At 34.0% G+C, this 11950-nt stretch overlaps 1 protein-coding gene across 2 annotated transcripts in view; it reads right to left on the reverse strand.

The window, feature by feature from the left end:
* Window positions 1–11709, reverse strand: part of LOC113816415 (restin homolog) — a 12462-nt gene extending 753 nt beyond the window's left edge. The window contains exons 1-22 of one of the 2 annotated variants that reach the window (XM_027368489.2): window positions 11551–11709; window positions 9255–9355; window positions 8140–8274; window positions 7717–7877; window positions 7484–7552; window positions 6648–6748; window positions 6368–6516; window positions 5963–6187; window positions 5646–5825; window positions 4978–5145; window positions 4591–4800; window positions 4223–4411; window positions 3918–4022; window positions 3615–3793; window positions 3040–3296; window positions 2506–2654; window positions 2124–2393; window positions 1782–1955; window positions 1421–1654; window positions 1125–1282; window positions 836–1004; window positions 539–715 (exon numbers count right to left, since the gene is read on the reverse strand). In XM_027368489.2, the coding sequence (XP_027224290.2) occupies window positions 539–715; window positions 836–1004; window positions 1125–1282; window positions 1421–1654; window positions 1782–1955; window positions 2124–2393; window positions 2506–2654; window positions 3040–3296; window positions 3615–3793; window positions 3918–4022; window positions 4223–4411; window positions 4591–4800; window positions 4978–5145; window positions 5646–5825; window positions 5963–6187; window positions 6368–6516; window positions 6648–6748; window positions 7484–7552; window positions 7717–7877; window positions 8140–8274; window positions 9255–9355; window positions 11551–11593 (3603 nt within the window). In that variant the 5' untranslated portion in view covers window positions 11594–11709. Of the gene's footprint in view, window positions 1–538; window positions 716–835; window positions 1005–1124; window positions 1283–1420; window positions 1655–1781; window positions 1956–2123; window positions 2394–2505; window positions 2655–3039; window positions 3297–3614; window positions 3794–3917; window positions 4023–4222; window positions 4412–4590; window positions 4801–4977; window positions 5146–5645; window positions 5826–5962; window positions 6188–6367; window positions 6517–6647; window positions 6749–7483; window positions 7553–7716; window positions 7878–8139; window positions 8275–9087; window positions 9207–9254; window positions 9356–11550 lie in introns of those variants that run through there. The other variant, XM_070144049.1, reaches the window with a different exon arrangement.
* Between the last annotated feature and the right edge of the window lie 241 nt (window positions 11710–11950).

Below are 11950 nucleotides of genomic sequence, written 5' to 3' on the forward strand. Positions count from 1 at the left end.
TAGATTTGAATAAAATGGTATCATCTAACAGTATTACATTATGCATAAAGTAATATACTTTGATTTTTTGCAATTAATACTAAACTATACAGTTTCTTTTTTTTTCTATTTTCAATTTTTTACATTTTTATAACAAGCCTAAGAGAAAATCTACTGTGTAACCTACAAGCCAAACTTTTTATTATATGAAGGTAAGAATTACTGTTTAACACTTTTCAAGTTCATTAATTTCTTTTTTTTTCCTTTCTTAAAATGTAGTCCTTTTCATACCAGCTAGAGCCATCCTTTACCTCTACTTCACACTAAATACAGATAATGTCACAGATGAATATAATGATATATTACAAAAAACCTTCATATCTGAGAGACTAGCTCCTCCTTTCCTAACGATCAGGTATTCTTTTAGACTACATAAAAAAGTACCACACTTCACCCAATTTTTTATTCTCATGTTTGAGCTGTGACAGATTGGGTCCTCTCATCTCCTAACAATCAGATGTTCTTTAAGACTAGATAAAAAAAAAAGTACCACACTTACTTCACGCAGTTCATTATTCTCAGTTTTGAGCTTAAGTACATGCTGGATCTTCTGTTTATGATTCTGGTGACCCAGGAGTGTGGCATACTGCTTGCTTAGCTTATCAACCTCCTCCTTTGCTGCTGAGCTACGAGACAGTAGACTAGCCTTTTCCACCTCATAGGCATCCAATTGTTCCTGAAAGTATAGTGAAATAAATAATGGCATAAAAACATACAGACAACAAAAAATGGCTTTGCTATTACGAATTTATGTAAAAGTTCTCTCCAATTCCTATCTTTTTTCAAACATACTTACTCTGAATGGTTCAATCATCTTCTCAAGATGTTGGAATTTGTTTTTCCAGGAATTCAACTCTTCAAGCAGTTCTCCATTTGTATCTCTCAGTTCTTTAATATCAACTTCTAAGGTAGAAGTTACCCTTGACACTTCAGCTTCCTTCTCCTCTTTGTGTACAATCTCCAGTCTGTAAAGCAATAATTTTTCTCCTATTACCTGGTACCAAAGGAAGTGTGTGACATTACTAGAATACAGGTTATTTTACATATCAGAGCAGTAATTTTTTTAAACGCTGAAGGGTCAGTACCTGGATAAACGTTTTTTGGTGTTATCAAGGGACTCCTTCAGAGTTGATATAGTAAGAGCAGCCTCTTCTTTGTCTTGGGCAAGTTTTTCCTCATTCTCTTCCAGCTGTTGAATGCGAGTCTCACATTTCACAAGTGCTGACTGTTTCTCCTCAAGGCTCTGTTACAAAAATAGAAATCCATATTAATATATATTAAAAAACTTTAAAACTGGATCATCTATTGCTACTTCCTCTTCACTAAGTTATCATTTTCTCATACACTGCATAGTCCTACCATACTACTTATACAAACCAACCTTATATAGTGACTGAATTTCTTCACGTTTGCTTCCCAAGGTAGTGTTAAGATCATCTAACATGCTGTCCTTTGACGACAATGTTTTATTCATGCCTTCAACTTCCTGCTTGGATCTGCCCAGACTGGTTTCTAATGCCTTCATTTCTTCCTGATGGGATTCTAATGTTCGACTTGTTGCAAAATACTTCTCCTTCAGTTCATCTACCTCGTTGGTCTTTTCCACAAGTGAAGTCTATTAATAAAATAAATAAACAAGTGTAAGAAAGTATTGTTAGCAAGAACAAAATAATCTGCAGTAAATGCCACAAATGTAAAAATCACACAGACTATAGCAAACCATATAATTTCAACACTCATACCTGAAGATTTTTTAGTTGGTCTTCATAACCTTCATAAGTTTTCTTTAATTCCACTAATTCTGTAGCAGCCTGGGTTGCTGAGGAAGATTTTTCTTCTAGCTGTTTCTCATAGGACTTGGTCAGTTTCAACTTCTCGTCCTCAAGGTAAGATACTTGATCTTCCAAGTCTGTTACCTATGTAAAAAACATGTACATTGTAACTACAAGCTCTATAATTTTACCATTTTGATAATAACTATCTCATCAATTATAAAGGAAAGAAAAGAAAAAAAGCCAAAAATATTAATTATATGTAAATCAAATACATGGATTAAGCATGAACAAGTAGTAGTCTCTACTTACCTTTGTTTTATAGTTATTGAGGTGGTCTTCAGTCTCCTTCAAGTGGTTCTCTAGGTCGGCAATTCTTGACCTCAGAGTTACTCGCTCCTCTTCCATTTCTCTCTCTAGGGTCGACATTTGAAGATGTAACTGAGCAATGGAGTCTTCTTTGGTTTCTACGGTAGTTTCCAGATTGTCACGAAGGGTTGTCAGGTGCTGCTTTTCCTCCCGTAGGGCTTCAATACACTGCTGCATCTCCACTACTGCTTGAGATTTCTTTCTCATGTCAATCTAAAAATTGAGGGGAAGGATCAAATCAAAATCAAATATACAATTCAAAAGCAAAAAATGCATATGAGAAAGACATTTTCAGAATTTACAAGTAAAAGTTCCAATATCTCACCTTTAGTTGAGTTATCTGTGTGCAAAATCCTTCATTTGAGGTCTGAAGGCTGGAAATTTCCTTCTCAGCTGTTGCTGCAGCCTCTTGGGCATTTTTGACTTCTCGTTCCAACCGGTCCTCTAGATCTCTATTTTCAGCCTCCTCACATGCTGTAAAAGGTGGTTAAAGTAAGCAACAAGAAAAAGAGAGGAATAAAAAGCAAAGAGAAGTGGTGTAAGTATAAAACAATCAAATACAAATGAAGTTTTTTTTTTCAAGTTCCCAAATTTACAAATATACTCTCAACTTCATAAAAAGAAATCTTGTATGGGATACTTTAGCTCTGCCAAGGATCTGTGAAGACTTGCTTATAATATCTGGACTTAATCTTTAGTATTAATTCACCAGACAAGGACATCATTTTATAAATGGTCTTTGCTCTAAGTTTGAATTCAGTACCTTTGATTTAACAATTTCTTTTTTGAAAATGACTTGCCTGACAGTAGGTTTAGCAATGTCAATATACTGTACAGTAAGCCTCATAACTGAACTCACCAAGAGCATCTTCCAGGTTGGTATACTTTTGCACCAGATCCTTCAAGTTGAGTTCCATGGTTTTATGCTCTTCTTTATAATGGCCAAGTTCTTCTTTTAAGGTCTGGATATCTCTCTCCGAAGCCATACGAAGAAGATTCTCCCTTTCCAGCTCTTCTGAAGTTTGGGTAAGTGCTCTGCGTGTAGCCTCATGTTCCAACAAAGATTCTGAATATTTGATGCCCAAATCATCAAGGTCATTTTGTATCCTATTCACCCTGTAAAATACTTTTGGTTTAGTTTGTTTCACACACAAAAAATAATAATAATAAATAAAAAAATAATAAGAAAATAAAAATAAAAATAGATAAATAAATAGAATAAAATATGGTGGAATACATATAGACAATTTTAGTATTCCAAACTTCAATGAATCTATTATTAGTCACCGTTAGTTTATTATTTTTGCATATATTCAGAAGAAAATGGCATATCACAAAAATAGAGAGTTAAACTGGTATCTAACTGGTATCAAACAAATTTTCAAAATAAAAAACAATGAATTACTGGACCAAACAGAAAATCTTTCTGCATACCTCGCTATATGTTCAGCCTCCCTGTCGCTAATCTCAGCCATGAGTTCCACCACCTTCTCTTCTAATTGATGATTATTATCTTCCAGCTGAGTTGCTTTACTTTCCAAATTTGCTAAGGATTCTTCACGGGACTGAAGGGCAGCTTTTACAGATGTCAGCTCTTCATCCAATTTCTGAATCTGTTTGGATGATGAAAATATTTTAGATTTTAAAAATACATAACAGCTATTTTGCTATTTGCTGGGCATTAAAAACATATAAAGTTATGCTGCTACATCTACTACTACTATTAAAAATACAAACCTGTGTTTCCTTGGCTTTTAACTGCTCCTCAATCTTAGTGGTTTCATTACTTTGTTGCTCTACTTGTCCTTGCAAAATGCTGGTTTCATTGAGCTTTTGACTAACCTGAAATTAATGACAATGTTATCATTCTCAATACAAGATTACTCTGCATTAAATACAGCCATTTTGCTTCAAGAGTTTAGGAAAGAATCCTTCTAAATATAGAGAACAGATCCCAAAGGACATAAAATATCAACTAAGCCTCTTGAAGTATCTTATCTGTCATTTAAAAGAATTATCACTTAAATGCTAATTAATTTTACCTCATTCTTCAATGTTGTAATAAGCTCTTCTTTGGCCTCAATATCATAATCCTTTGCACTGATAGTTGCCTTCAGTGTAAGAACTTGATTGAGTTGAACTTCTGCATCTTGCTGGAGATCCAGAGCTACTTGACGTGCAGTTTCAAGATCTTCTTCTAAAGTTTTAATTTTTGTGGATGACTCTGAAACCTGTGACATTCAGTTAATAATTATGGTATAAAATTAAACTAGATTCAAACTGCCTACTGATGAGATTACAATCATTAAACTATACTACTGCTTGTAGAAACAGGAATGACCTTAGTATATGATAATTATATAATAAGGTCTGTAAAGCACAAAAAATAAAAATAAGATGGTTTATCTACCTCTGCCTCTCGTGATGCAATTTCTTTTTCTAGGAACTGCTGGACAACCTCTTTTTCCTTTATCTGCACTTCTAGATGCTTAATTCTCTCATTTAGCTCTGCTGTTCGCTTCCTTTCTGCCTCAAGCGTTGCTACCACACTCTCCTTCTCTTTGTTAACTTCATCAAGCTTTGTTTCAACTTCTCGAATACTTTGTTCTAGTTTGTTTACCTGGAATTATGGTTATATATATATACACTTGCATATACAAACACAAAACACGACATTGTGAACTGATTACTGTAAAAACATAGAAAGTGGGATGGAATTTTATTTTCAGATAATTATTTTCTATATTCTTTTCAGAAAAGCTAAATAAATTGAGTTAAACATTAGTTACCGGCTTACCTCTTGTGCTCTTTGATTAAGCTCCTCTTCCAACATAGATTCCATGAATTCCTTTTCCTTCGTCATCATACTTAGGTCAGAAACAGTGGTTTCAAGGCAGGAAATCTTGCTCTTTCTTTCACTTACTTCTTCTTGCAGGGAAGAAATAGTCTTTTCATATTCTGTAACCTATAAAATAAAGGAAATACATATAATATGATAAGGAAAGTTTTGACATAATGCACTGCTGACTTCTTACACAGACGACTGAGTCTGTGTAGTCACCGAGGAGTCATTTGTCAAGCCTACTAGAACTAATCAATTTTACTGCTTAAATTTTCTGAACAACATAACAGCAATATTATCAGCATTTATAAGACCCATGCTATTAATAATATTTGTAGTAGCACTAGTAACAAGGACAATATAAATGATTGTAAAAGCATTAACAATGGTAACTGAGAAAGAAAGAAAAAAAGAAAAAAATAAAGAAAGATAGAAAAAGAAAGAAAAATAATAATAAAGACATAAGGAAAGAAAAAACAAAAGCATGATGGACATGCATGTTCCTAACACCAATGGGTTCCAGAAAAAAATTTAAGGTAGGACTGTGGGACAAAGGAAGGATAAAAATAAACAGATAGAAACAATAAAAAAGAGAGCAGAAACAAGTAAAATACAATAATTACCTTCACATTAAGGTTAGCAAGGCTACCATTTAAAAGTTCAATTTCAATATCCTTCTTGGCAAGTATTTCTTTGTTCATCTCTCTCTCTTCCACCTGGTCCTTGATCAGAGCTTCATATTTGGCTACAATGTCCCGTACCCGATTTTCTGCATCATCACGTTCTACAAAGCTGTTTTGAACCTATTAAATAATATACACTTATTAATATACAGGCTGTAAAATCTGGTTCATTTATATTCCAAACTGTAATTCTCAACTCCAAACATTTGCAGACCGCAGCAAATGCCTCCTATTTGATAACAACAAAATTTTCTTACCTCTTCCTCCAGTTGCTCTGCCTTTGCCCTATAAAGCTCCATCTGGTCATGGAAACTCTGCCCTTCGACCACCACTTCATCTAATTGCAGTTGTAGTTCTGCTATTAAGTCATCCTTCACCATGACGGATGCTTCAAGGTTATCCCTTAGGAGAGTCAGGTGGTCTATCTGCTCCTTGAGGTTTTGAACTTCCTCTTCAGAGAGAGATTTTTGCTCTGCCGACTCCTATTGAAATAAAGTTAAACAGTTAAACTATAACAAGCAAAGCAGTACACACTAAGTCGAAGATTAGAAAAGGAATATCATAGTATAGTACATACTAGCAAATTAAAAATATTAAGCCCATGCTGTCCAAACATGCTCAATAGTATTCTAAAGTTCATTTACAAATAAATGTAAGCACACCTCTAGCTGCCTCAATTGCAGTTGGAGTCCTGACCGTTCATCCGTCAAACGTGAAATCATATGCTGAGATTCAGTCAATTCTTTTCTGATTACCTGAATCTGATCATTTAATTTCATAACTTCCTCTCCTTTATCTCCATTACCACTTTCTATTCCAAGGGGGAAAAAAATACATATATATATATATGAGACATAGTCAAAGTAATATTCAGATTCATACAAACTGCAATATCATAATATAAACAAACATCTAAATCTACAAAAAATTAATATATATTACCTAACAATACTTTCAGTTCCTCATTCTGTTGTTTTAACTGCAAGACCTCCTCCTCACTTTCACGAAGTTTTGAAATTTTCAACTCCAGATCACCTTTCTCCCTGAGAATTAGAATACATGCAGTTAGAAGGCGGAAAAAATCAATCAATCAATACACTTCCCCCAAAAGAGTAATGGAGGGAAAAAAATGTTCTAGAGTGTAAAGTCTAATCCACTTCAAATTATCATGTGCTGTTCATGCAAGATTCATGCATAATCTAACAAGTAAAACTAACATTGTAGATGTTCATCATTAACCGACATACAATTACAATATGCCCTTCACCATTTTTCCTCCCCAATTTATCAGGACAAATATTAAAGCAAACAAATTCAAAGAATAATGTAACTTACTAAACTATTCACTATCATAATGTGTTAAAACATCAGAATATTGTAATAACTGTTTCAAGAACCCATAGATATATATTAATTACAGGAATGAGCTTTTAGTGTCTATTTACTCACATTTTATATCCAGATATGCAAACCTATACACAGAAGAACAAGTGTTACAACTGGTAACGCATAATGCCAAGATATTTACAATCATCAGGTAGTTGAATGTATGAACCAAAAACTAGTCAATATTGTGATTTCAAATAGCTTTAACAATGATATTAGGAACATTCTTTTCAAATGAATATGACAAGTTGAAAAAATATTTTAGGAACTTGAAGCATCTTTAGATACAACTAAATATTGATCTTTTAAGCACAAATTAGTACTATAGTGGCATCATAAAATGTATCTAGTACATGCAAACTACAGAAATATAAAATAAAGTGATTACTTACTTTTTTAGTTTTTCGTGTTCAGTTTCATTAATTTCACTTGCAGTAATTTTGTTATTTAACGTCATCAGCCTGTAATAAAGGGAAATAATCAACTTAAGAGTATTTTCTTATAACCTGAAAATTATTTACATTTTCTAAAACTAAGCCGTTTCTGCTAATGGTTAAAAGTTATCGCAGAATCATGATAGTACAGAGAAAATAAGATTATGTAAAGGCTATGAAATGAAACTTACTGCTCTTCTAGCTGGGATATAAGAGTCTTCATTCTATCTCTTTCCTGCATAAGCTCTCGAATTTGATCTTGTAGCTCATCCCCTCGAGGATCTTTGTCTACCAATCTGCCATGTACAGACTTTGCAGAGGCAGAGCGGGAGAGTCGTGTGTGTTTTGGTGGCTGTAAAAAAGTGAAGGAAAAAAATATATAATTACATCCAAATGTTTAGACACCAACGCAAGGACATGTTTCACATTAACACTCTCGACAATGGAGGGAGCTGAAAAGGTAAACATTCTTTTATTCTTTAATAACCCCAGATTCAGTAGTAGTAAAAGGAAGTGATATATTCAATATATCACTGAAAGTGGGCTTCAGTAATCCAAAAATAATACGAGATTAATCATTCACAAGTACAATTCAAAAGACAAGTATATCTTACACTGAGAAACACCCCGCCTCCTGACACAGATGAACCGCTGGAACATGTTGATGAATTGAGCCGGGATGACGATGTAGATCTCTTCTGGCTGGGGGAGTTACCCTGAGAGCAATAAGCTCCAGGTCCTGGTGTGACCTGCAACAGACCAATGTTACACACATCAGCACTTACATCAAGCAGACAAATAGTTTCTAGTTAATATCATTAAGGCAGACTGGCAGTTTGAGAGTAATGGGACTACTGAATTTATTATTAAAGATCTGTATACATACTTGAAGACATTTTTATACAGTTAGTGACCTAGACAGAAGCCTAGATATCAAATTTGAAAGAGAATAGAACTTTGGAATCTTAAGAAAATTCTACTAAAAAGGCAGAACTTTCCAGATCATTCTTACCCCTTTGCATTGACACAGAAATCAAGTGTTATAATATATATATATATATATATATATATATATATATATATATATATATATATATTATATATATATATATATATATATATATATATATATATATATATATATATATATATATTATATATATATATTATATGTATGTATGCAAGTGAATATATACATGTGTGTATGTGTCATTTCATGTGTATAGATGCCAGTATAACACATGACATTTGGAGAGAATTCCCTCTGGATATAACTTTAACCTTTTAGTACATGAAACTCTTAAATTTAGCATCAGTATTAAATTACACATATGGTTTTATTACAAAATCTTCAGAGAAAGAAATCTTTTGACATATGGCAACACTTTAAGAAATAAAAAACATGCATGACAAGTACAACTACTGGTCTGATTTTGCCTTTCCCCAATTCATTACCTCTTTCTATCCCATTGAAAATACATAGAAACCTTCACCTAGCACCGCTGCATGCAAACCTATATTCACCTGAAAAATTCACAAAAGTATGCTTGCTTGCTACGTACTTTTGTCCGCCTGAAATTCCAACACTCCATTTTAAAGCACCGGTGTTGAGCTAAACAGGATCTTTTGAAGTTGATGACCTTGGAGAGAGGCAAGACTCTCACACAACTCTGGCTCCTACCACTAGAGGGAACCCACTCAAGTGCTAAATTTAAATAGGAATACTTACATCTTTACTATCCTTCCACCTCTCAGATCTGGTTAGGGTCACAGCAGCTCCCGCGCTCTTGTCAATTTTCGGGTTGTATTTTGTTGGAGGAGGAGCACAACCTAAAATAATTTATCAATTCATATCAGTAAGAGTTACTAAGCAACTTTGTATTTGTTTTATCTACTTATTTTTTATGCTGTATATGTAATACTGTTGTTTTCTTTCTCCTGTAATACTCTATATGGCTACTTATGAAAGCTTTTAGTATGTAAACCAATAAATTAAAAAGCTGAAAAAAACAAATGAATCACACACTATCCATTCATCTTCATCTGGAATATCTTATACATGAATCTTTCTGGCACTACAGAAACACAAACAAATGACTCAATCAGGATATTAAAGTAATATTTCACATTGCTCATGTAGGGCTGTGGTGTCTTTCAAAAATACATGCCTTAAGAGAGCATGAACAGCCAATCCATTCCAACAATTTTAAACATTGAAGCATTAAAATTTGAGAAAACACCTCAGAGCAAGATCAGGAGAGACATAGGCCATTACTGGATTTTTGATAGGTTATTTATTCTAACAGATACACATACTTTGCCACATTTTTTTGCCTTTTGTACCTAAAGTGATCACCTTAATTCAAAGGAGAGTTTAACATTTGTGTGATACTGTACCTAACATACTCTTTGGTGAGGCTATAATTACTATATTCAGCTATTACGTTCTTCCACAGGGACATGATACAGTAATGTTCTTAAAGGCAACAAAACAAGATTGTGTTCCCTAATTATTACACTGCAGTTCAAAAACCTGAGTGATATAGACCAGATATAAACCTAAACTCATGAAAAACCAAGTTGATTATATATGATCTTTTACTATAAAAATACTGAATAAAACATCAATTAGACTATATTAATCCACTCAAACTGTTACCATAATTTAATCCTGCCTGGTTTGGGCTACTTATTAATCCAATATTCATTGCTAACTAAGCGATATATACAGGAAACTTAATATTTACGATAACAAATATTTTGGATCCACTCAAGATTACTTGTTGCATATTAGAATGGCATGTTTTAAATGAGGAAAAAAATGAAAGAGAAAGGGTTGAAGTTAGTCACCATGCTATAAAAAAAATAGGTGGCACTTGAATCCAAATGCATTAAAAAGCTTTCATCGCAAACTACAGAAACACAAAACAGATATCATATGGAATACACATATAAATCATAACCGTTCTATTTACTTAATGGCTAAAATGTACGGTAATTTTTTCTATAAAGTTGCAGAAGTAATACCATGGAAGAAAATTACCAAAGTTTATTATTTTTGTTCATTCTATCCATTAAACGTAAAAATTTGCTTCCAATTCAAGGCTGTGTGAAAATTATTCCAAATGGATGAAAAGTAGATTCTCTGACAAAATTTGCAATACAGGACATGCGTTTATATGTATGAATATGCGTAGATTCTCACAAAATTCGCAATACAGGACAAGCATTAAAATGTATGAACAATAGGCCTAGATTCTCTACCAAATTTAGCAATACCATACCTGCGTTAAAATGTATGAACAATAGATTCTGACAAAATTCTTAATACAGGAGATGCGTTAAAATGTACGAACAATAGATTCTCTGACAAAATTCTCAATACAGGACAAGCCTTAGAAAGCATGAACAATAGGCCTAGATTCTCTGACAAAATTCTCATTACAGGACATGCATTAAAATGTATGAACAATAGATTCTGACGAAATTCTTAATACAGGACATGCCTTAAAATATATGAACAATAGATTCTCTGACAAAATTCGCCTTAAAATGCCGTAAAATGTATGAACAGTATTCTGACGAAATTCACAATACAGGAGATGCCTTTTGATGCTATGGGGGAAAGCCAGTTTAGATCAAACCATTATTTGTCTGAATTATCAAGCCTATGCATCCTTTCACACGATTTTATTCTTTAATTCAGACCGATAATGAAAGATATTTCGACTGCAGACGAATTAAAGGTTCTCTCAAATTACGTGTTTGATTGAAATTCATTGTTTATTTCATGAATGTGTTGATAAATGCACAGAAAATTACCTAAATGCACTCCTCATCAACACGAGGAACACTGACCGATAATAATAAGCGAGAAATAAAAAATAATGCAAAAATGGGCACAGAGCAAGCGAGCGAGAGCAAGCCGAGGTTTAAAATCCAGCTCACCAGGCTTGAGTTCCGGTTATTTCCCTTCCATTTCTCTCGTTTCCTCCGCCCTAAAGAGATTTGAGAGAGCCACTCACCTACTTCCTCGTTGAACCTCTTTATCTTGGCCTTGGGGAACATTGCACATCCACTTTTGGGCCCAGGTTTTCCGAAAGAAAGCCAAATACAGTCGCCACTCGTCACGCCACACTGTTCTCCGAGTTGTTGTGAGAAGCTCGAGGATCGCAAGCGGGAGATTTAAACTCGATCGACCAATCAGGGCGCAGGGGATATCCGGAGCGACCAATCAGGAGGCACGAGGCGATCGCGGCGACCAATCACAACGCTCGGCTCGTGGTTCAACTGGGTCCGTTTATTCACATCGTTCGGTTGCCATTCAAAGACTACAAGGGGGGGGAAATTGGGCAAATCTCGGGCAGCCTCCTAAAGGCGATAGGATAAATAAGTCTAATATTTGATATCAAATATATTTAAAAA

Source organism: Penaeus vannamei, chromosome 31, assembly GCF_042767895.1.
Source record: "Penaeus vannamei isolate JL-2024 chromosome 31, ASM4276789v1, whole genome shotgun sequence".
In the NCBI taxonomy this organism is placed as follows: Eukaryota; Metazoa; Arthropoda; class Malacostraca; order Decapoda; family Penaeidae; genus Penaeus; species Penaeus vannamei.